Genomic DNA, 23,885 nt, shown 5'->3' with positions numbered 1-23,885 from the left:
CAGCACATCACACAAACCAATCTTCCGTCCTTGGACTCACTTTACACCGCACGCTGTCGGAGTAGTGCTGCCAGGATAATCAAGGACACGACCCACCCAGCCAACACACTTTTTGTCCCTCTTCCCTCCGCGAGAAGGCTCAGGAGCTTGAAGACTCATACGGCCAGTTTTGGGAGCAGCTTCTTTCCAACTGTGATAAGACTGCTGAATGGATCCTGACCTGGATCTGGGCCGTACTCTCCAAATATCCGGACCTGCCTCTTGGTTTTTTTTGCACTACCTTACTTTCCCTTTTCTATTTTCTATTTATGATTTATAATTTAAATTTTTTATGTTTACTATCGGTTTGTACTCCAGGGAGCGCAAAGCGCAGAATCAAATATGGTTGTGATGATTGTTCGCTCTAGTATCAATTGTTTGGTGACAATAAAGTATAAAAGATGTCATTGAAATGGGCTGGACAGCCCATTATTTTCCCTTTGGGAATGAATCTAGAATGAGGCTACACTCCTGAAGATGTAGTGTAAAGGGAAGGTATTTATGAGTGAGACAAAAGTTCTTTTGACGGAGGGGAGAAGCAGTGGAGGGTAGGTTACTTAAATGTACTCATGGACAGATGCAGAGAAAGAAAAGTGGAAAATAGGAGAAGATTCACACACAAAATGCCGGAGGAACTCAGCAGGTCAGGCAGCATCTATGGAATGAACAAACACCAACTTTTTGGGCTGAGACCCTTCTTCAGGACTGGAAAGGAAGGGGGAAGGCACCAGAATGAAAAGGTGGGGGGAGGGGTAGGAGAATAGCCTGAAGGTGATCGGGTAGGAAAGGTAAAGGGCTTGAGCGGAAGGAATCTCATGGGACAGGAGAGTGGACCATGGGAGAAAGGGGTGGAGGAGGGGCAAAGGGGAAGTTGATAGGCAGATGAGAAGAGGTAAGAGGCCAGATTACGGTATAGAACAGTTGTCCCCAACCTCCGGGTCGTGGACTGATACATTGCCGTGAAGAATGCAGCGGTGGCCGGAACGTACCCAGTACATCTTTAAGAAAAAAGCCGAAATAAACAAGCTAATTAATTAGGTGCCGTCTGGCAGTGGCCTCTGATCTGGGCCGACATTTACGTGCCAGGCAGCACCTAATTAATTAGCTTGTTTATTTTGGCTTTTTTCTGGAAGATGTGCTGGGTGTGTTCTGACTACTGCTGCACCACTGCATTCTTTGCGGCAATGTAGCGGTCCACGGCTCGGGGGTTGGGGACCACTGGTATAGAAGAGGAAGGGAGGGGGAGAAAAATTTGTTGGAATGGGAATCTGAATTAAAACATTTGGCTACCAGGAAGTTTCTCTGTTAGCTGATGGACTGGAGGTGCTCAAAGACACATGCCGAATTTATGATGAGTTTCACCATCGTAGACGTGGCCACATTGGGAGCATTGGACACAATAGACTCCAGCAGATTCGCAGATAGAGTTGCCTCACATGGAAGGACTTTTTGGGGCTCTGAATGGAGTTGAGGGAGGAGGTGATTTGGCCGTGGAAAATGCTGGGAGGGAAGAATGGACAAGGGAATCAGGGATGGAAAGTGTGGTGGTGGGGGGTGTGGTCAGGTAAAGATGTGTTTATTCCCTTTGGAGATGGCAGAAGTTGTGGAGAATGATGTGTTGGATGTGGAAGCTCATGGGGTTGGTAAGTAAGGACAAGGAGTGAAGATAGTTTTGAAGATGAGTAGTGTTTTGATAGTTTGTCATATTTCGATTTTTCTTTCATGATCTCTCCTGGAGCACTACAGCCGGATAGGCAAAGAATCTGTTCAGTCCAAGTTAACATCTGGTGGCAGAGATCCTCAGACAGGTTAGGTTAGATTACCCTAACCCTAACTGCTCCATGCACTGATAATTGAAGCTTTAGCATTCACTTGTACAATTTGCCTGGCCTGTTACAAATTCATCTTTTTTTTAAATGTTAATTTATCAAGCAGTACACTTTCACTCAAATACATGCTTATTTTCTACATTAATTCATAGTCAAATAATGAAAACGCAGATGGCCTTCAACCTGTATTCTGCACAATATCAAAGCAACTGATTCTACAAATCCTATACTTTAAAATTGGAAGTTGTCAGTGACACACCTCACACAAGACACCGTTTCACCCCAGGTTCTGAACTGGCAATCTTCCCACCTATGACTCATTCATTGCGTGCTTAGCACAGCAAAGGATGATTTTTGATGCTCAGTGCCTCTGTCGTGACTCCATTTGACAAATGGACCAATAAATCCAGGCAGTACACACGAAATGCTGGAGGAACTCAGCGGGCCAGGCAGCATCTATGGAAATGAGTACAGTCGACGTTTCGGGCCAAGATGCTTCAGCAGGACTCGGAGACTCCATATTTTTTTCTCCAGTCCTGATGAAGGGTCTTGGCCCAAAATGTCGACTGTTCTCTCTTTTCCATAGATGCTGCCTGACCTGAGTTCCTCCAGCACTTCGTGTGTGGTGCTTGGATTTCCAGCATCTGCAGACTTTCTTGTGTTTGTGATTGCCATAAATACTGACTAATGTTTGTTAATTTTTGTACTCCCCTGAACGGTACGTGCCTCGCAAATGGTTTGTGAAGGTGCTGGTCCGTCTGCTGCGTTGCGCGGTTGAGCAGGGTAATGAGGTTACTTGCTCTTGAATCGTTTTCAGAGAGTTGGTATTGCTGTCGCTGTTAGAGTGAATGATCTGCAGAGGTGTCAATGTGGAAGAGTTTCGGTGCCCACCCTCCTAACCTGGATGTGAGGTGGGATCGCACTGACTTGGTAAGATCGAGAACTGCTTTGGGTGTGTCGCGGCGCCAGGTTCTGGCTGCTAGAGCGAGGCACTACCTGATGCTTCGACAGTTTAAACACCAGCCCAGAGAGTCTGGAAAGCTCAGTTGTCAGGACAGAGGCAAGGGTTGAGCTGATTTCTCTTACTCTCCTGCAATGTTCATTCCTCTCTCTGGCAGCTGTTGTCTCTGCGAGTTTCACTGTTTTTGTCCCACTAATATGATGAACTGAGATCAAGGCTTGGGCCTGCTCCAGGGAGCAAATCTAAGGACCTGTTCTGGTTTGGAATGCTGTTGTTTGCTTCTATTGTTTACATGATGTGTGTTTGTTTTTTCCTCTTTCTCTGTGCAGTGGCCTTTTTTTAAATTGAGTTCTTTGGGGGTTTCTTTGTGCCTCCAGCAAGCAAACAAATCTCTGGGTTATATAATTTATACCTTCTTTGATACGAAATGTATCTTTAATCTTTCCCCATTCATGAATCATTGCACTACAATCGGACACATCTGCCACAACCATTACCACTGGTGGTAAGACTGAGCTCACGCTGATCCTGGCACATGTATAACAGCAGCCTAAGTCCTAAAGGCAGTGCTTTAACCCCAGAGGTAGAGAGATACAAAGTCCTTGCCCCCATGTGGTCAGGTGGATACTTGTGCTGCCAAAAGACCAGCAACAGCTGGGTGAATAGGAGCTGGACTGGGCCTCGGCAGCCAAAGTTCCCAAAACCACCTGGGATTCACGAAACGATTTGGTTCCGTTCAGGGTCCCAGGCCATGTGACCATAAAGGAAACCTGAGCCTGCAGTTTTCCATGATTCATACCCTGCTGAAATGCCTTTTGTTTGGCACCACAGAAATTGTTAATCAGCCAGCAGTCAAAGATGAGAGGCAGGGTTACATTCATTATCACTGACATCTACATCAAGAAATTTGTTGCTTTGCAACACCAGTACTGAACAAAGATGTACAGTTGTAGGGTTACAAAATAGAGATCTAAAAATAAATATTGAAGTGTTCAAGGGTTCATGGACTGATCAGATATCTGATGGCAGAGGGGAAGAAGCTGTTCCTGAGTCATTGACTATGATTCTTCAGGCTTTTGTACCACCTCGATGCTGACAGACAGCATGTCCCGTTATAAGGACTGAAAATCCAATTGGTCAGGTATGCTGTTACCCTATTATAATTTCTACTTGCCAGCCCTGAAATGATATGCTAATCATGTGGGATTGTTTTTAATAGTTACAGTAAAACTATTACAGATCATTCTCCAGAATTGGAACACTTTGAGGATATTCCCAATGGGGGATGTAAAAGTTACTTCAGATTAGTGTTTATGTTTACACATGTTCTTCTAAATATGTATCATCTTATGAAGTGCAGTTAGTTACAGCACAAGTATCCACAGTAATACTGCACTAGTATCCGAGTATTTGAAAGACGTTCATACCAAGGGGCTGGAGACTACCTAGACAGTATATGAGGTGTTGCTTCTCCAACCTGAGTTTAGCCTCCTCATGGCAGTAGAGGAGGCCATGTATGGACATATCTGAATGGGAAGCAGAGTTGAAGTGGGTGGCTACCGGGAGATCCTGTCTGTTGTGGCAGACAGAGCGGAGGTGCTCGACAAAGCGGTCCCCCAATCTGCGTCGGGTTTCACCGATGTAGAGGAGGCTGCACTTGGAGTACCGGATGCAATAGATGACCCCAACAGACTCACAAGTGAAGTGTTGCCTCACCTGGAAGGACTGTTTGGGGCCCTGAATGGTTGCAAGAGATGAGGTATAGGGACAGGTGTAGCACATATGCTAACAGGGATAAGTGCCGGGTGGGAGATCAGTGGGGATGGATGTGCGGATAAGGGAGTTGCGGAGGGACGGATCCCTGCGGAAAGCAGAGAGGGGTGGAGAGGGAAAGATGTGCTTAGTGGTGGGGTCCTGTTGAAGGTGGCGGAGGTTGTGGAGGATAATGTGTTGGATCCGGAGGCTGGTGGGGTGGTAGGTAAGGACAAGGGGAACTCTATCCCTGTAGTGGTTACGGGAGGATAGGGTGAGGGCTGAAGTGCGGGAAATGGAGGAGATGCGGGTGAGGGCATCATTGATGAAAGCATAAGGGAAACCATGATGCTTAAAGAAGGAGGACATTTGAGATGTCCTGGAACGGAAAGCCTCATCCTCAGAGCAGATGCAGTGGAGACGGAGGAACTGGAAATAGGGAATGACGAAGGGTTCCGGCCCGAAACGTTGACTCATCGTTTCTAACTGATGCTGCCCGAGCTGCTGAGTTCATCCAGTGTACTGAGAGTGTTGCTCGCGATAAGCGAAAACAGATTTGATAATTCCAACTCTGGTATTTTCCTGCTTTGTGAAATTGGGAACATTTCATATTTGGAATGAAGGGGGCAGTAGAGAAAAATTGAATGTTTTGAGATCCATTCTGAAAATTAAAATAGTCTGCATTGAGTTAACACATGTGGCAGAAACCCTGGTATTTAATTCATTGAGTCTCAGGAACCATAACAATGACGCAACATTTATTATGCAGAGAAGCAAACTTCGCCGTGGTTGTGTGCATTTTATATGAATAAATTCCAAATGGACTTCAGGAGAAAATCCAGCTTGAGTTCTGCCTATCCAGTACACCTCATTTTAAAATTTCTTGATTTCTACCAGTTTTGACTTCAAAAATAAAATGGTTAACTCTTAACTGCTCCTGAAATTGCTGAGCAAGAGTTTCAGTTGCATCAAAACTACCTCATTAAATCACAATGGGAATAAAACATGGTCCTGCTTATCGATGATCTAGCGATGGGCAAGGCATTTCTGGTGAAGCCAAATCAATTTTGCAAAGAGCTGCTCAGGAACGTTTGGGGATTGGTATCCAAATTTGGAGAAGGATCACACACAACTGTCAAGGAACAGCCTGACCTAGTTGTGTTCATGGAATCTCGCCTTTTGGCCAATGTGTTGAATCTTTCCATCACATGTTCTGCCCCTCTGCCAGGCAATCCCACTGGTGGTGGCAGCAGCATGGTAGATTATGGTCAGGAAGAAGCAGTTATGAAACATTTTTCTTGCACAAGCAAGGAGAATTCTTGACGGCCAACCACTGTCCCTCTGCTGATGAGCTGGTGTTCTTGTGCATTGAACAGCTTTGAAAAAGCACAGAATGGCAAGAACACAAAATGTACACTGGATGGGAAACTTGAGTAGCTTCATAGCTCCATTTGAGTGGCCATTTTGTCTGGGGCAGGTGGTGAGTTAATGTGCACCAGTGGTTCCCAAATAATCGCTCCCTGAGCACAACCCCGGCACCCCCTCACCCATTTGGGCCATTACATCAAAACTGTAAAGAGTTTTGATTAACGAAGCATAATGAAAGACAAAAAGAATGGCAAATTCAAAGCAGTAACAAGTAATTGTAAAAATTATTCAAGTCTATTTAAAGCTACAAATAAAATTATTTCTATTTTCTTCTAAATAAAATAGTCGTCTGACTATCTACTACTCATTGCTTTTTCACCTCCCAACTGGATGGGGCTCAGAAACTGGAAAAATTCAGGACATCGTTGCATTTAAATAGGGTTAACTTGGACAGAAATGTGGAGACAACTGATTTGAATTTGATAAGATTCACAACATTTCCTTGCAATTGAAGATTGATGTTATTAATGGGGCATACATTGGGTATGAAATTGGGAATTTGTGAGGCCTGTGGGATTATATTCCAAAGCAATTTTAAAGTACTGATTTGAATGGGTAGAAGTATACAACAAATAGTACGTTTCACTTTTAGAAATGCCAGAAGTTATTGACTTTGTACAGTGTGGTGTGTTATTGTCTACTTAAAAAAACAGATCAGAACTTATTATGCTAAAGTTTGAATTAATAGCCTCACTTATGATATCTGCCCTGCTGTGGTTAACATGAGAACATGCAGTGATGCTATGTTTTTATACTTAAACAGTGAAACACTCACCTGCACTCCTGTGTCACAACCATGGATGATTTAACCACCCCACTTTGAATGAACCAGGATTAAGAATAAAACTAATTTCTGATGACAACTTTACGTTTTTTTTGGATCCTTTATTGAAAATGCCTGAAGCATTCGGGGGTTCTTGGCAGGATACCCGACAGGGCCTTATTTCAGAATGTTACATTTGGGTTCATAATGACTAGTGATGTGGTTGGCAAAACAACAGTTCAAAAGTATGTGGTCCAAGAGGGAGAAAATATACTTTCTTTACCAAACACTGAAGGACAGAATGGGAACACAGCAAGATTGGGAAATGTAGGATGAGCAGTGTCTTGCAACTGGAACTATTTCAGCACCCTATGTTTTAGCAGATGTATCTGTACATTACAAATACTAAGTATATGTCCTATTTGAGATGCTAACTACCTATCACGCTATTGACGTCCATCTTGAGACCAATCACAAGTCATAGGGCACATCAGCACAGCCCTTCTAGTCCACGCTAGTGTGGTTTCTGCCTAGTCCCATCTCCTGCACCTGAACCATATCCCCCCATACTTCTCTCCTCCATGTACCTGTCCAAACGTTTCTTAAATTGTGGTAGAATAATTCTTTATAACGCGCTAGTGAATGATGCGTACAGGTGATGGATGCAGCTGAAAGTTTGAAGACTCTTAGCCTGACATGTTGATTGGGAGTTTTTCTGCCCTGCCTCACTAAGATGAACATGCAGTTTGATCATTTAGTCTTGCATCCCAACCTCCTTATTCTAGATTCCTCGTCAGTCTACTGTGCCTACACTCATAACACCTCAGCTTTCGTTCCAAATTTCATTCTCTTCTCACACTCTCCTCTCATTCATCTCATTTGTGTTGCTAGCCATTCAGTTTCAGTCTCTCCTCTTTCCACCACTAGGAGGACTTCTGATCCCTTTTACCCAAGTCTTAATCCAACTGATTTTGTTTCCTTTGGATCATATCACTTCTTAACTCTTCAGACTCAAGAATGCCCTCTGGGTATGAAGGTGGCATGCACTTTTGTTCCCTGTTGTATTTAAACACTCCCCTTGAGTTCTGCACTCTCTCTGTTCACTATTGCTTTACCAGTGATATGAATATTCTCCCACCTTCCACTGCCACCCCCACCTCTTGGCTCATTTCCCTCATAAAATGCTGAGTCAAGTTGTAATTAGCTGTCAAGTTTTAACAATCTGTGTAGCTTTGTTTTCCCTACTTGACATTTATTAGTACAGGTTTCCCCCGCCATCTGAAGGTAGAGCGTTCCGATGAAACGGTCCGTAAGCCAAAATGTTGTAAAGCGAAGAAGCAATTACCATTTATTTATATGGGAAAATTTCATAAGTGTTCGCAGACCCAAAAATAACCTACCAAATCATGCTAAATAACACATAAAACCTCAAATAATAGTAACATATAGTAAAAGCAGGAATGATATGATAAATACACAGCCTATATAAAGTAGAAATACCTTTCCACAATCATTACTGCACTGTTCGCTGAAGCGAAAATCTCACGCAAGCGCTGTTGGCAAAAACACGGTGCAAGCGCTCTCCAGTAACCTTTAAGCTATGACGCTGCCAAATCATACCAAATAACACGTAAAAATACACAGCCGATATAAAGTAGAAATAATGTATGTACAGTGTAGTATCACTTACTGGAATTGGGAAGACAGCGCAGAGCACACTGATGATGGTGTGTTAGACTGAGTCGGCACAGCTTAGCTAGTGCAGTGGCCCCCACCCTCTGGGCTGCCGAGCGATACATTGCCGCGAGGCACTCAGGGGTCCAGCGGTAGCCGGGAGGTATCCAGCACATCTTTAAGAAAAAAGCCGAAATAAACACGCTAATTAATTAGGTGCTGCCCGGCACGTAATTGTTGGCCCAGATCAGTGCCGATTGCATCGCCTTTGATCTGGGCCGACATTTACGTGTGGGGCAGCACCTAATTAATTAGCATGTTTATTTCGGCTTTTTTTCTTAAAGCTGTGCTGTGTGCCTCCCGGCTACCGCTGCATTCTCCACGAATCGGTACAGTATCTGTCCGCGGCCTGGGTGTTGGGGTGGTGGGACACTGGGGTGTCATCTGGTCGTCTGTTTCCATTAGAGCAGGTAGTTCATCTTCTCCTATGACTGCCTGCCTCGATGTCGAAGGTCAAGGTTCGTCGTCTGCTGTGGCTGATGTGGAAGGCTTGCTTGACTGCTGAGCCTCGCGCATTTTTCTATTATACAGTTCTTTGTAAGGACTCAAACCATCTTGCAAATATCCCCTAAACCTACCTACCCTTTCAAAATTAAAGTCGTACTTTATCATTGCAGCGAAATCTCACGTAGTTGCTTCACTTTCGCTACTGCATTCGGTTTCGATTGTTATCCTTTCCTCTTCCAATTGCATCAGCTCTTCATCTATCAGTTGTTGGTCATGGGATGCCAAAACCTGTTCAACATCATCTTCGTAAGCTTCCACAAGCCAAACTCACTTAGTCCTTACTTCGTTCACCACGATCGAAATGCTTAATTATGTCTATTTTTACGCTGTGTAACACCCTTACGAGCTCTTCTAGGCTTTTCCGACACCATAGAACTCATCTTGCAAACGGCTGCTCGTGTTAAAGCAATGCTGACTAGAATGCTGTTCCGAATCCGGGGGAGAGCGGCTGCTCGGGGCGTGCGCTGCCTTTTATTGTGCACTGATTTTTTTCGTGCACTGAATTTTTTATCACAGGTTGCCTTTTTTTCATAACAGTGAAAATATCTTCTGAAAGCGAAAACGGTACTAATGTAGGTCTTTCATAACAGTGAGGTTTCGTAAAGCAAACGTTGGAAAAGCGGGGGACACCTGTATACCTTTCTTTTTTAACTGGAGCTAAACTATCCACAAACCCAAAACTGATTTGAAACACAGCTCAACATGTTCTTCAAGATGTTTGTTAACTAATAATCGAATGAATTGACTTTATTACTTGCATCCTTCATATACATGAGGAGTAACACATCTTTGTTACGTCTCCGTCTAAATGTGCAATTATAGTAATTTATAATAGTATGTACAATAGGATAGTCAATATAACATAGAAATACAGTTATGTCAGCATGAATTTAAGCAGTCTGATGGCCTGATGGTAGAAGCTGTCCTGGAGCCTGTTGGTCCTAGTTTTTATGCTGTGGTACCGTTTCCCGGATGGTAGCAGTTAGAACAGTTTGTGGTTGGGGTTACTTGGGTCTCCGATGATCCTTTGGGCCCTTTTTACACACCTGTCTTTGTAAATGTCCTGAACAGTGGGAAGTTCATATCTACAAGTGTGCTGGGCTGTCCGCACCACTCTCAGCAGAGTCCTGTGATTGAGGGAAGTACAGTTCCCATACGAGGCAGTGATGCAGCCAGTCAGGATGCTCCCAATCGTGTCCAAAAAGGAAGTCCTTTGGATTTGGGGGCCCATACCAAACTTCTTCAACCGTCTGAGGTGAAAGAGGCACTGTTGTGCCTTTTTCACCATGCAGCTGGTACGTACAGACCACGTGAGATCCTCGGTGATGTGTATGCCGAGGAATTTAAAGCTGTTCACCCTCTCAACCCCAGATCCATTTATGTCTATAGGGGTTAGGGGTTAACCTGTTTCCATTCCTCCTGTAATCCACAACCAGCTCCTTTGTTTTTGTGACATTGAGGGGAGAGGTTGTTTTCTTGACACCACTGTATCAGGGAGATGACTATTTCTTCTTTGTAGGCTGCCTCATTATTATCTGAGATTAGGTAAATCAGTGTAGTGTCATCAGCAAATTTAATTAGCATGTTGGAGCTGTAGGTGGCGACACAGTCACAGGTTTACAGAAAGTAAAGAAGGGGGCTTAGTACACAGCCCTGAGGGGCACCTGTGTTGAGAGGCAGAGGTGAGGAAACCCACTCTTACAACCTGTCGGCAATCTGACAGGAAGTCTAGGATCCAGCTACACAAGGCATGGTGAAGGCTGAGGTCTCTGAGCTTTTTGCAGAGCCTGGAGGGAATTATGGTATTGAATGCTGAACTGTAGTCTAAGAACAGCATTCTCACATAAGCACCCCTCTTCTCCAGATATGTAAAGACAGTGCGTAGAGCTGTGGCTATTGCATCATCTGTTGATCGGTTGGGTCGGTAGTCGAATTGTAATGGAATATATTTGGAATACATTGTTAAAAAATTTACTGCTAGGCTGGCCACACATTTTTCAATCATGCATATACTTTCAGGTGACAAATTGCTCAGCTGAATTCATTAGCTTTTCAGGGCTTATTCCATGTAATTTTTTCCCCCTGCATTTTGCTGTTTTGATTTGACTTTAGAAATATGGTTTTGACAAGGAGGAGAATGTAACCATCTCATGTAACGCATACGAAAAGTTGGAAAAACTCAGCAGGTCAGGCAGCATCTATAGAGGGGAATTAACAGTCGACATTTTGGGCCAAGACCTTTCATTACAAGTCCTGATAAAGGGTCTCAACTCAAAACATTGACTGTTCATAGGTGCTCCCTGACCTGCTGAGTTCCTCCAACATTTTTTGTGTGTAACCATCACATGATCCTTTTGGGATTTGTATTCTAAAAAGGCCATTCACTTTGCTACAACATAAAAGTTCATTTCAACTATATTCTTCAAGGTGCCAATTTTCATTTGATTCAGAACTGTGGCTTTGTGTTTCCCCAGTGGAGAAAATCCTCTATCTTGACTCTGTTGAGTTTGGAATGTGGCCAGATTAATTAATTCTGATTTCTGATTTCCCCCCCCCCCCCACCCCCCATCTCTCCACTATAGTCACATTGAACAGACAACAACGTGGCAGGACCCAAGGAAATCAATGCCAGTGTTAAATTCAGCTACTTCGGCAAGTCCAGTGTCCATACAGCAGAATGTGATGAATACCACAGCCTCAGGTAAGCCAGGGCAATCGATACTGACAAATGGGGATAAGTCCATGATGATAAAACACTTTATTAACTTAATTTCTGGTATCTTATTCCAAGTATGTTACTTGTGCTGTGAACTTCCATCACCTAGATTTTAATCAGTGTTTGAGAGAGAGGGGGTGGGAGGCAAACTTGCAAAGCATAAAGTTGTGACAACCTGTAATTAACTTTTTTGATGAGATCAAAGGGCATAACTTTTTCTCTCTCCAGAATATCACTCTAAATCTCCAGAATGAAAGTTTGGCTATAGTGCAAGGAGGATGTAGTTGATTTGATACTGTTATTATTTGTTTTAATTGTTTGTGCTCAAATTTTATGTTAGGCTTGATTGGACAATGTACACACATACACGTGCGCACACGCATTATTTCGCTGTGAGTGGAGTTTGATTTACTAACTATTTAAGTGGAATACCTTTTGTACGTGCACATGTTTACTGCAAAATTCCACAGCAGGGTTTATTGACAACGTTTTGGATTTTCATTTTTTAGCAAGCAGAATGTTCAATGCTATCATAAAATTTCATGGACTTGATTTTTGAATATTGCATTATCTATCGTTGTATTAGGTTGCAAAGCAAGTTGACCTTCACTGTTGTGCATGGTACTGTACTAGGGTTACTTCAGTTCACTATACAGCAGTGATTTAAATATATAATTAGTTGGAGTGATGTTGAAAAATGCAGAACTTTTGAAAAGTCAATGTGTTGTAAGATTCTGAGAGTTAAAGGGGAATACAAGACAATATTGCTAAGGTGCAATGGTCAAAAATAGTGGCAAATCAATTCAGCATTTGGAGTATAAGGTGATACAGTTTTTGATGTTTCGGGGAAAGCTGAGTATTTTGAAAACCTTGAGATGGGTCCACAAGACAAGCTCTGTGTTGATAACTCCATTTGTTTTAAAAGGTCCTGGCATTAGGTGTATTATGAGGAGCTGTAGAATGGGCAGACAGAAGATCAGTTGAAATGGTAGACAGAGTGAGAATAAAAGGGACCTTTTCTGGTTGGCTGCCAGTGACTAGTGGTGTTGCACTTGGTTAATTTTGGTCCGCTACTTTTCATGTTATATTTTGATGATCTGGATGATGGAATTGCTGGTTTTGTGGCCAAGTTGGCAGATTATACAAAGATAGATGGAGGGGCATGCAGTGTCTTCAGAAAGACTTGGGCAAATTAGGGGAATGGGTAAAGAAGTGGCAGATGGAATTCAGTGCGGGGAAGTGTATGTCATGCACTTTGGTGGAAGGGTTAATTGCATGGGCTATTTTCTAAATGGGGAGCAAATTCAGAAATCAGTGCAAAGGGTCTTGGGAGACTTGGTGCAGAATTTCCTAAAGTTTAACTTGCAGGTTGAGTCTGTAGTAAGGAAGGGAAATGCAATGTTAGCATTCATTTTCAGAGGACTAGAATATAGAAGCAAGGTTGGAATGCTGAGGCTTTATAAGGTATTAGACTACAATTGAGTGTTGAAGTGTTTGGGGGCCCTGTGTGTGAGAAAGATTGTGATGGCATTGTTGAAGGTCCAGAAAAGAGCAATGAGAATGATCCCAGGAGTGGAAGGGTTAGTGTATGAGGAGCGTTTGATAGCTCTAGGCCCGTACTCACGGGAGTTCAGAAAAATTGGGGGGGGGGGAGTGGTGGAATCTCATTGAAACCAACGGAATATTCAAAGACCTAGATAGTGAGAATTGAGGAGCACATTTCCAATAGCAGGAGAGTCTAGAGCCAAAGGGCACAGCCTCCGAATCAAAAGGTATCCCTTTAAAACAGAGATGAGGGATTTCTTTCGCCAGAATGTGCTGACTCCTGTCGAATTCATTGCCTTAAATGGCTGTGGGGGTTAAGTCATTTGGTATATTTAAAGTGGAGGTTGATATGTTCTTAATTAGAAAGAGCAACAAAGGTTATTGGTGGGGGGGGAAGCAGGAGGCAAAAATAAATTGGCTATGATCGATTGGTGAAGCAGACTCGATGAGTCAAATGGCCTATTTCTGCACTTATGGTCTTTAAAAATAAGTAGAATGCTTTGTGGTAGGAAGAATTCCAGAGGAAGTTACTTCAGTCCAGTTATGTTAAAATGCAACAAATGGGGTGATTTTGGATTAATAAGGAATAAAAGATTTGGAGCCAGACTCTTCTCCGTGATATAAACTATGAGATGTAAAATGTAATTTAATAAAATAATTTGTTCTTTGTTCTGGAGCAAGATAAAACTCTATTTAAAAACAATTCTGGGTAAACAGTAGTTTAATTCTGTTGGTTGTTTTGAAAGGGAGTCTGTGCCAGCGTTTAAGATTAGGATGTGTGGGTGACTGAAATAGTAAAGGAAAGGCAATGAGAAGAAACCCAAAAAAAAAACAATCTGGACTATGAGTTAGATGATTACAATCTTTGTTATTCCAAAAGTATTTCATTCAACCTAAAATTTAAGGCCACCATAATATTCAGTTTTTGGTGTCCACCACTTCAAAATTGTGGAGCATGATTAATATTTTGCTTATAGGCTGAATGATTGCTTTTCACATTGAAGAACTGATTTTTTTAAAACTCAGTTCTGCATCATGCTTTTAGCATGTTCAGGCTTGTGTACTGCCAGAAACTAATCAAACAAACTTCACTATCTGTTGTTTATTGGCTTAAATTTCACACATATTTAATCTTTGCAGGTCATTGGATCCCATTTGCACAAAAGTTTATTAATTTGTAACAGCTGTCGCCAAGGCAACTAATCAGATCCTAAACTTGGTGTCTGAACACTCATTTCAATTTGCCACCTACAGAACCATATATATCCTTCTGAATGGTAATAGAAATTCAATCACATGGTTCTTTCCTCATTTAAAATAAAGGTGACTAGTTGCCAGAGTAGCAAAGCAGTTAGCACGGCACTATTAGTTTGGGGCGTCAGTGTTCAATCCACTGTCCTCTGTGAGAAGTCTCTGTACATTCTCCCTGTGGAATGTATGGGTTCTCTTTGGGTCCTCAGTTTTCCTCCCGCAGTCCAAAGACCGTCCAAAAATCCAACAAAAGGCAACTAAAAAGCCATAAGAAGGGAAAAGATGAAATATGAGGGCAAACTAGCCAATAATAGAAAGCAGAATACTACAAGTTATATAAAGGGTTAAAGGGAGGTGAGAGTTGATATTGGACCACTGGAAAATGATGCTGGTGAAGTAGTAATGGGGGACAAAGAAATGGCAGATGAACTTAATGAGTTTTTTGTATCAATCTTCACTGTGGATGACACTAGCAGTGTGCCAGAGTTCCGTGAGTGTCAGGGAGCAGGAGTGAGTGCCATTGCTATTACAAATGGAAAAAGTGCTAGGCAAACTGAAAGGTCTTAAGGTGGATGAGTCACCTGGACCAGGTGGACTACGTCCCAGAGTCCTGAGAGAGGTAGCTGAAGAGATAACAGGTGCATCGGTCATGATCTTTCAAGGGTCACTTGATTCTGGCATGGTCCCAGAGGGCTGAAGATTGCAAATGTCACTCCACTCTTTAAGAAGGGAGGAAGGCAAAAGAAAGGAAATTGTAAGCCAGTTAGTCTATAATTGGGAGTGTTGGAGCCCAATATTAAAGATGAAGATTCGGGGTACTTGGAGACTAATAATAAAATAAAACAAAGTCATTATGGTTCCTGCAGAGGGAAATCTTGCCTGCCAAATCTGTTAAGAATTCTTTGAGGAAGTAACAAGCAGGGCAAACAAACGAGAGGCAGTGGTTGTCATTTATTTGGACTTTCAGAAGTGCCACACATGAGGCTGCTTAACAAGATAAAATCCCATGGCATTACAGGAAGGATACTGGCATGGATAGAGGAATGGCTGACGGGCAGAAGGAAGTGAGTGGGAATAAAGGGGCCCTTTTCTGTTTGGCTGCTAGTGACTAGTGGTGTTCCTTGGGTCAGTATTGGGACTGCTACTTTTCACATTGTTTGTCAATGTTTTGGATAATGGAATTGATGGCTTTGAGGCAAAGTTTGCAGATGATATGAAGATAGAGGTGGGTAATGCTGAGGAATTACAGAAGGACTTGGACAAATTGTAAGACTGCACAAAAATGTGGCAGGTGGAATATAATCTGGGGAATTGTATGAAAATGCATTTTGGTAAAAGGAACAAAAGTGCAGACTATTATCTAAATGCGGAGAAAATTCAAATATCAGAGGTGCAAAGGGACTTGGGAGTCATCATGCAAGACTCTCCCAGAAAGTTAATTTACAGGTTGGGTCTGTGGTACAGAGGGCAAATGCAATGTTTGTATTTATTTCAAGGGGAGTAGAATATAAAGAGAAGGAGATGGCGCTGATGCTTTATAAGACGCTAGTCGGGTGGCACTTGGTGTATTGTCAACAGTTTTGGGCCCCATAACCCCAGAAAGGATGTGTTGGCATTGGAGAGAATCCAAAAGATGTTCACGAGGATGATTCCAGGAACGAAGGGCATAACAATGAGGAGAGTTTGGCAGCTTTGGTCCTGTACTCACTGGCATTTAGAAGAAAGTGTGGGGGGAGGGGGAGGAGAATCTCATTGAAACATACCGAATGTAGAAAGGATTAGATAAGGTGGATTTGGAGAGGATGTTTCCTATGGAGGTGGTGTCCAGAACTAGAGGGCACAGCCTCAAAATTGAGGGGTGACCATTTAGAACAGAGTTGAGGAGGAATTTTTTTTGGCCGGAGTGTTGTGAATCTGTAAAATGCTGTTACAGACAGCTGTGGAGACCAAGACCATGGGCATATTTAAAGCAAAAATTGTTAGTTTACTGTTTGGTCAGAGCATCAAAGGTTATGGCGAGAAGGCAGGTGAATGGGGTTGAGTGGGATCCAGAATCGGCTATGATGAAATGGTGGAGCAGACTTGATGTGCTGAATGGCCTAATTCTGCCTCTGTCTTGTGGTCTACGTACAGGGTGGGTTAATTGGTGGGTTGTGGTCTACATACAAGGTCGGTAAATTGTCCAGTGATTAGGTTAAATCGAAGTTGTCGGGGGATCGCTGGGTGGTACGGCTTGAAGGGCCAAAAGGGCCAATTACATGCTGCATCTATAAATAAATAATTAACCAGGAGTGGACAAGAACTGTGATCATTTCTGATGCTCTTAACATTGCATGGAAATTACCACTTGTTGGGGAAATAGGGGTCTACCTTGAAATTCACCACATTAATATCAACAGTAGCAATGATCGCAACTGGAAGAGTGCAGAACACGATAGGCTTTTTCAGTACTCTAGTTTTATTTCTAAACTTTTTGGGACAGTTCAAATGCTGTCCCCAAGATGAACTTGACCCCATTCCTCAGTATAATCTGTGCCAATTTGATAATGCAGGTTGGTGAAAGGTGTTTCTGAATAACGTTGTAGGAGTTGGAATTATTTTTGTGGAGTGCACTGTTGGTTATAGCCTCCATCAAGAGTAGCTGTGAGGATAATGGTAAGCCTTGGTGAGCAGTGGCAATGGTTATAAGAGCAACATCCACCCGCTCCACTCTCCAAAATGAAGTTTGGTCCCTGGAATATTAGGCCCCATTAATGACAGTGCTGGATAATGCACACTTCTTTTAATAACTTGGGTGTATGGTTACTTCAGCATTGACCTTGTTGCCTTGAGTTGGGTCTGGACAACATTCAGGGATTCATAATTTGGATCTGAATGAAAATACCACAATTGTCGCTGGTTTCATTAAGACCTGTGTGGATGAGTATGTGCCTTTAAGAACATACTAAACATAACCAAGCCAAAAGCCGTGGATGAACCAGGAGTTTCGTGGTCTGCTGAGGGCTAGATCTGTGGCATTCAAGTCCGGTGATCCAGAACTATACAGGAAGTCTAGGTATGGCCTATTTTAAGAGCGAAAAAGCAATCCTGATGTATAGATGGAATCGGATACATGTCCGCTCTGGTAGGGCTTGTAGGTCATTACTTCTTGCGAGGTAAAATCTAACATCATGAATGGCTGTAATAATTCACTCCCAGATGATCTAAGCATCTTTTATGCAAGCTTTGAAAAGGAGTATAAAACTTCACCTACGCAAAACCCTGCAGCATCTGGTGAGTGACACTGTGATCTCTGCCTTGGAGGCCGATGTCAGAACATCTTTCTTGATGGTGAACTCTTGCAAGGCATGAGGCCCTGAATGGTGTACCTGGTAGGGCACTGAAAACCTGTGTCAGTCATCTGGCAGGAGTATACAAGGACATCCTCAATCTCTCACTGCTGCAGTTGGAGGTTCCTACTTGCTCTAAAGGATGACAACCATACAAGTGCCCAAGAAGAGAAGGGTGAGTTGCCTCATTGACTGTCGCCCAGTGGCACTCATATCTGCTGTGATGAAGTGCTTTGAGAGGTTGGTCATGGCCAGAATCAACTCCTGCCTAAGCAAGGGCCTGTACCCACTGCAATTTGCCTAACACCACACTAGATCTTCAGCGGGTGCAATCTCACTGGCTTTGAATAACCTGGACAATAGCAATATGTACGTCAGCCTGCTGTTTATTCATTACAACTCAGCATTCAACACTATCGAACCCTCAGTACTAATCAACAACCTCTGAAATCTGGGCCTCTGCAACTCCCACTGTAACTGGATCCTGACTTCCTCATTGGGAGATCACGGTCAGTGCTTGTCAGGAATACCATCTCCTCCTCAAGGATGTGTGCTTAGTCCACTGCTCTACTCCCTCTACACCCACAAATGTGTAATTAGGCACAGCTCAAAAGGCATCTATTATTTTACCGATGACACTACTGTTGTCAGCAGACTTTCACATGGTGACAAGGAGACGTACAGGAGTAGGATAGATCAGCTGGTTGGTGTCGCAGCAACAACCTTGCACTCAATGTCAGTAGGACCAAGGAATTGATTGTGGATGTTGAGGGAACACAAACCAGCCCTCATCGAGGGATCAGCAGGGAGAGGTTGAGCAGTTTCAAGTTCCTGGGTGTCAACATCTCTAAAGATCTATCCTGGGCCCAGCATATTGATGCAATTATAAAGAAGACACAACAGTGGCTATATTTCATGTGGAGTTTGAGATGCTGGCGAGGAAGAGGGCAGGATGTCCAGCAGTTGTTCAATGATCGTGGATTTTTCAACCATTGAAACTATACATGACCCAACATCCACCCTACTGAAGGCTAAAAAAGTATTTGAGGACCAAGGTAGAAAGTTCCTTTGGAAGGAGCATTTTGAAGGTCATTCATATTCATGTTCTTGACTTGGTCTCACAATATACAGTCTGTTGCTGTTTCAACATTATTCCAAAGTGAACGGGGATTGAAAAAGGAGACAATTGAGAAATAAGACATGAATCAGACAAAGCCCCTCTGAAGTGAATCAGTGGAAAAGGAAATTCTTGCAGGATTTCTTGACTTGCATTCCTTTTATGGGGGGGGGGGGGCGAGGAGAGGAAGGATGCCATAGATCTCAGCGATGCAATGATTATCTTTTTCTTGAAATGGTCACAAGTCTGATTTATGGTAATTACAGAGAGGTCTCCATATTGAGCACCATAGATAAAGTCATAGCAAGCAGCCTCAACTGTCTTCTCCTCTAGCTGAAGGATTCCTCCCTGAGTCACTCTGTCAATTATAAGTAACATAATTGATGTTGATCTTCACTTTTGGTTTAAATGTAAGGATCCACTGTAGCTAGCTTTCTCAGATCTTACAAAACCAACTTTATAAACTTGGAGAGATTATGGATTATATTATTTAAATGTATTATCATTATCACAGTGTACCCCTGTTGATGCACAGTGCTGTCTGGAGTTTTACATTGCACCACTCCCTTAAATCTGCTTGCTGCAAGAATCTCATTTTGCCTTGAACAAGCTTCCTGCTACTTTGAAGTTGATTGCAGGATGATTGGGGAAACTGTTCAGCCTATGTCATCTTCGTCCAGCACTAAGCATACTCCAGCCTCTGAAACTGAGTTACAGCAGGCAGATCTTGTGATTACAAATTCAAAGGCTAAGGTCTAAATCACTGACTCTTATAAAAGATAGTGGATTGAGCCCGGTACATCACAGGTAAAGCCCTCCCCAACATTGAGGATATTTAGATGAAACACTGTCACAGGAAAGTGACATGTGGCATCTATCATCAGAGATCCCCACCACCCAGGTCATGCTCTCTTCCTGCTATACTGCTGTCATCAGGTAGAAGGTACAAGAGCCTCAGGACTATTAAGTAAGTTGCACAAAAGGGCAAAAGAAAAAGGTGTTCATGGATTTATTGTTCATTCAGAAATATGGTGGAGGGGAAGAAGCTGTCCCTGAAACAGTGAGTGTTCGTCTTCAGGCTCCTGTACCACCACTTTGATGGTACCAATGAGATGAGGGCATCTCCGGGGTCACAGGGGCCTTAATGATGGATGCTGCCTTTTTGTGGCATTGCCTTTTGTAAGTACCCTGGATATTGGGGAGACTAGGGACCGTAATGGAGCTGGCTGAGATTATAACTTCCTGCAGCTTTTTCTGATCCTGTGCAGTGGTCCCTCCATACCAGACAGTGATAGAACCAGTTTGGATATTTGCCCCATTATGTCTGTACAAATTTGCGAGTGTCTTTGGTGACATACCAAATTTCCTCAAACTCCTAATGAAGTATAACCACTGTTTTGTCTTTGTAATTGCAAAGTATGTAAGTTTGTAAGCATCAGTATGTTGGGCCCAGGATAGATCCTTGGATGTTGACACTCAGTAATTTGAAAATGCTCACTGTTTCCACTTCTAATCCCTCAATGAGGACTGGTGTTTGTTCCCTTGACTTGCCCTTACTGAAGTCCACAATCAGTTCCTTGGTCTTACTGACATTGGGTGCAAGGTTGTTGTTGCAACACCACTCAACCAGCTGAACAATCTCATTCCTTTATGCCTTCTCATCCCCATCTGAATTTCTACCCACAGTTGTATCACTGGTAAATTTATAGATCGTGTTTGAGCTGTGTTGTGTCTAGCCACACAACCGAGGGTGTAGAAGGAGTAGAGCATTGTTAATACCCATGATGAGGTTGAATTAGGTCTCCATTGCACCAGAGAGGCTGACAGCTCTTAAGTAATAATCACATTCCTGAAGGGTGTTTTTGTTGAAAACAATGTTATGACACCACACAATGTTTTAGTGTTCCTGAAAAGTAGCAGAGGATTGTTAAGCCAATATTTTGGAGCATAAGTATTATATTTTAGCAACAAATATAAAGGTGACCAAATTTCTCCTGAACTTATTTCTTCTTGTCACTCAACTGACCCAATCCTCATTGTCACATGGGAACATCATTGGTGAAATACAGTAGCTAAGTCACTTGTGATGCCCATTAGTTGCATGCTGTGGTGGTTCCAGACAGAGGGAATTTGTTGGATGACATCCATTTTTGTTTTCCTCCTTTGCCTGTCCCTGAAAACTTTTCTCCTTTGTTTATCCATCCTTTCCTTTTCTTTGCAACAGTTGATAATTGCCAATTCCCATTTCAAAACAAAACCTGATCGAATGGGTGTGTGTTTTGATGGGTATGGCAAGATGCCAACAGTACCTGCCAAAAGAGATATGTAGATTCTAAATGTTTTGTTGAATTCTTTTCCATGTGCTGCCCTTGATGTTGTCTATATCTTTTTCTTTCTTTCTTTTTAAATCTTTTTATGTCTGTATCAATATCAGAGCTTGCAATAAAGTTTTTAGCCATTCAAGTCATTTCCTAATGTGTTACAGAGGTCCCAATTATGACTTAATGAAAATAATGGTTAAATCAGACAAAGCTTCAACTTTATTCCTTTCTAAACTTTGGTTTAAAAAGAAATGCAGGATTGAAACTGCAAGTACCAATAATAAAGAGCCATCATTCAGTATGGAGGGCACTGCTGCAGTGGAAATTGGAACATCTTGGGTTTCAGTCTATTGTTTGGCAGTTTGTAAATATAAAGCTCAGCACAAAAAAAAAGCCTGAGTTCAATTTTAGCTTTGCTTGCTGAAGGCAGACAATTCTGTCACATGGGTGGTGCCCTTTTCATGTTAATGCCATGATATGCACATTGCGCCACCTACAGGTATTCTCTGAGTTTCAAGTGTACTGTTTGCATGCAGTGTGTCAAGATACCCAAGGTCCCTGTTGGCCACTAACTGCTTCCCATAAACTAACCGCTATGTAGATAACAATGGAAGAGTAGATTTTAAACACAAAATTTTGAAGTAATCATGCAATAATAATATTCTATTTTAAATGTTTTGGGTTTTGAGAGGAGAAATAATGAAATGGAAGTTGTGTATTTACAGTTGCAAGAAAAATTTGTGAACCCTTTGCAGTTACCTGGTTTTCTGCATTAATTACTCATAAAATGTGGTCTGATCTTCACCTATCACAATAGGCAAACACAATTTTCCTGAACTAATAACACAAACAATTGTTCATGTCAGTACTAAGTATCCCATTTAAACAATCACAATCTAGGTTCAAAAAAGTATATGAATCTCTTCTATAAAAGTTATTTGGGGTCAGGTGTCCCAATCAATGAGATGGGATTGGAGTTGTGGGTTGTAGAGGTGCCCTGCCTTATTTTTTATATATATAGACAACACAAACATATATATATATGTATATATGTATATATATATATATATATAGATAGACAGACAGACAGACAGACAGACAGACAGACAGACAGACAGACAGACACACACACACACAAAGTCAGGTTACTGACAGAGCCTGCTCTTCTGAAGAAAGATCTGTTTATGTGCACTATGCCTCGATCAAAACTTTCAGAGGACCTTAAAAGAAGAATTGTAGAGATGCCCAAAGCTGGAAAAGGCTACAGAAGCATTTCTAAAGACCTGAGTGTTCATCAGTCCAGAGTAAGAGAAGCTGTCTACAAATGGAGGAAATTCAGTTCTGTTTCTACTCTCCCTAGGAGTGGGTATCCTGCAAAGATCACACCAAGAGCACAACATGCAGTGCTGAAGGAGGTGAAAAAGAACCTAAAGGTAACAAGAGACCTGCAGAAATCTCTAGAATTTGCTAAAGTCTATTTTCATGTGTCCACTATAAGAAAAACACCGAACAAGAATGGTGTTGGTGTTCATGGAAGGACACCACAGAAGAAACCACTGTTCTCAAAAAAAAAAGAAACATTGCACAACTCAAGTTCGCAAAAGACTACCTGGATGTTCCACAACACTTCTGGGACACTGTTCTCTGTGACAGAAGTTGAACTTCTTGACAGAAATACACACCACTATGTTTGGAGAAAAAAGGGCACCTCATCCCAACTGTGATGCGTGGTGGAAGGAGCATCATGGTTTGTGGCTGCTTTGCTGCCTCAGGGCCTAGACAGCTTGTAATTGTTGAAGGAACAATAAATTTAAAATTGTATCAAAACATTTTACAGGAGAATGTCAGGGTAGCGATCCATCACCTGAAGCTCAGTAGAGGTTGGATGATGCAACAAGATAATGATCTAAAACTCAAGAATAAATGCACGACAGAATGGTTTAAAAAGAAGAAAATTAGTGTTTTGGAATAGCCAAATCAGAGTCCACATCTTACCCTAACCAAGATGTTGTGGTATGACTGGAAGAGGGCCGCTCATGCAAGGTATCCCAGAGATATTGATGAAGTGAAACAGTTTTATAGGGAGGAGCAGTCTAAAATTCCTCCTCACCATTGCGCAAGTCTGATCAACAGTTACAGGAAAATTGGTGGAGGTTATTGCTGCTAAAGGAGGTTCAACCAGTTACTGAGTACAAGGGTTTTCCAGCCTGGACTGTGAATGATTAAACAATGTGTTCAATAAAGACGTGAAAAGTACAACTGTTTGTGTGTTACTAGCTTAGGCAGATTGTGTTGTCTAATATTGTGACTTAGTTGAAGATCAGACCACATTTTATGAGTAAGTAATGCAGAAAACCATGTAATTGCAAAGGATTCAGAAACTTTTTCTTGCAACTGTAGATTATTTTAGATAGAGGATAGTTTGCAACTGCATGAAATTTCCATTAGTTCTTTGAATTATGTCAAGAGTAAGCTGTGAAACAGTGTGTCCTCTAGAGGAACAGGAAGTTACTGACCAAAGGTCCTGCATTTTTCCGTTTAAACTTTCGAACATTAGAAAGTGATTGACAAGAACAGGCCTTTCGGCCCATCA

At 42.3% G+C, this 23,885-nt stretch overlaps 1 protein-coding gene across 4 annotated transcripts in view; it reads left to right on the top strand.

Moving 5' to 3' along the window:
• The window catches only part of yap1 (Yes1 associated transcriptional regulator), a 158,560-nt gene that overhangs the window by 59,424 nt on the left and 75,251 nt on the right, over positions 1-23,885 (top strand). For all 4 annotated transcript variants that reach the window (XM_063053796.1, XM_063053797.1, XM_063053794.1 and 1 more), the window contains exon 2: positions 11,596-11,714. In XM_063053796.1, coding sequence (XP_062909866.1) covers positions 11,596-11,714 — 119 coding nt within the window. The remainder of the gene's footprint in view (positions 1-11,595; positions 11,715-23,885) is intronic.

Source organism: Mobula hypostoma, chromosome 7, assembly GCF_963921235.1.
Source record: "Mobula hypostoma chromosome 7, sMobHyp1.1, whole genome shotgun sequence".
NCBI classification, from domain to species: Eukaryota; Metazoa; Chordata; class Chondrichthyes; order Myliobatiformes; family Myliobatidae; genus Mobula; species Mobula hypostoma.
Note: the sequence above shows the minus strand (reverse complement) of the source record. Positions and strands in the feature narration are given on the sequence as shown.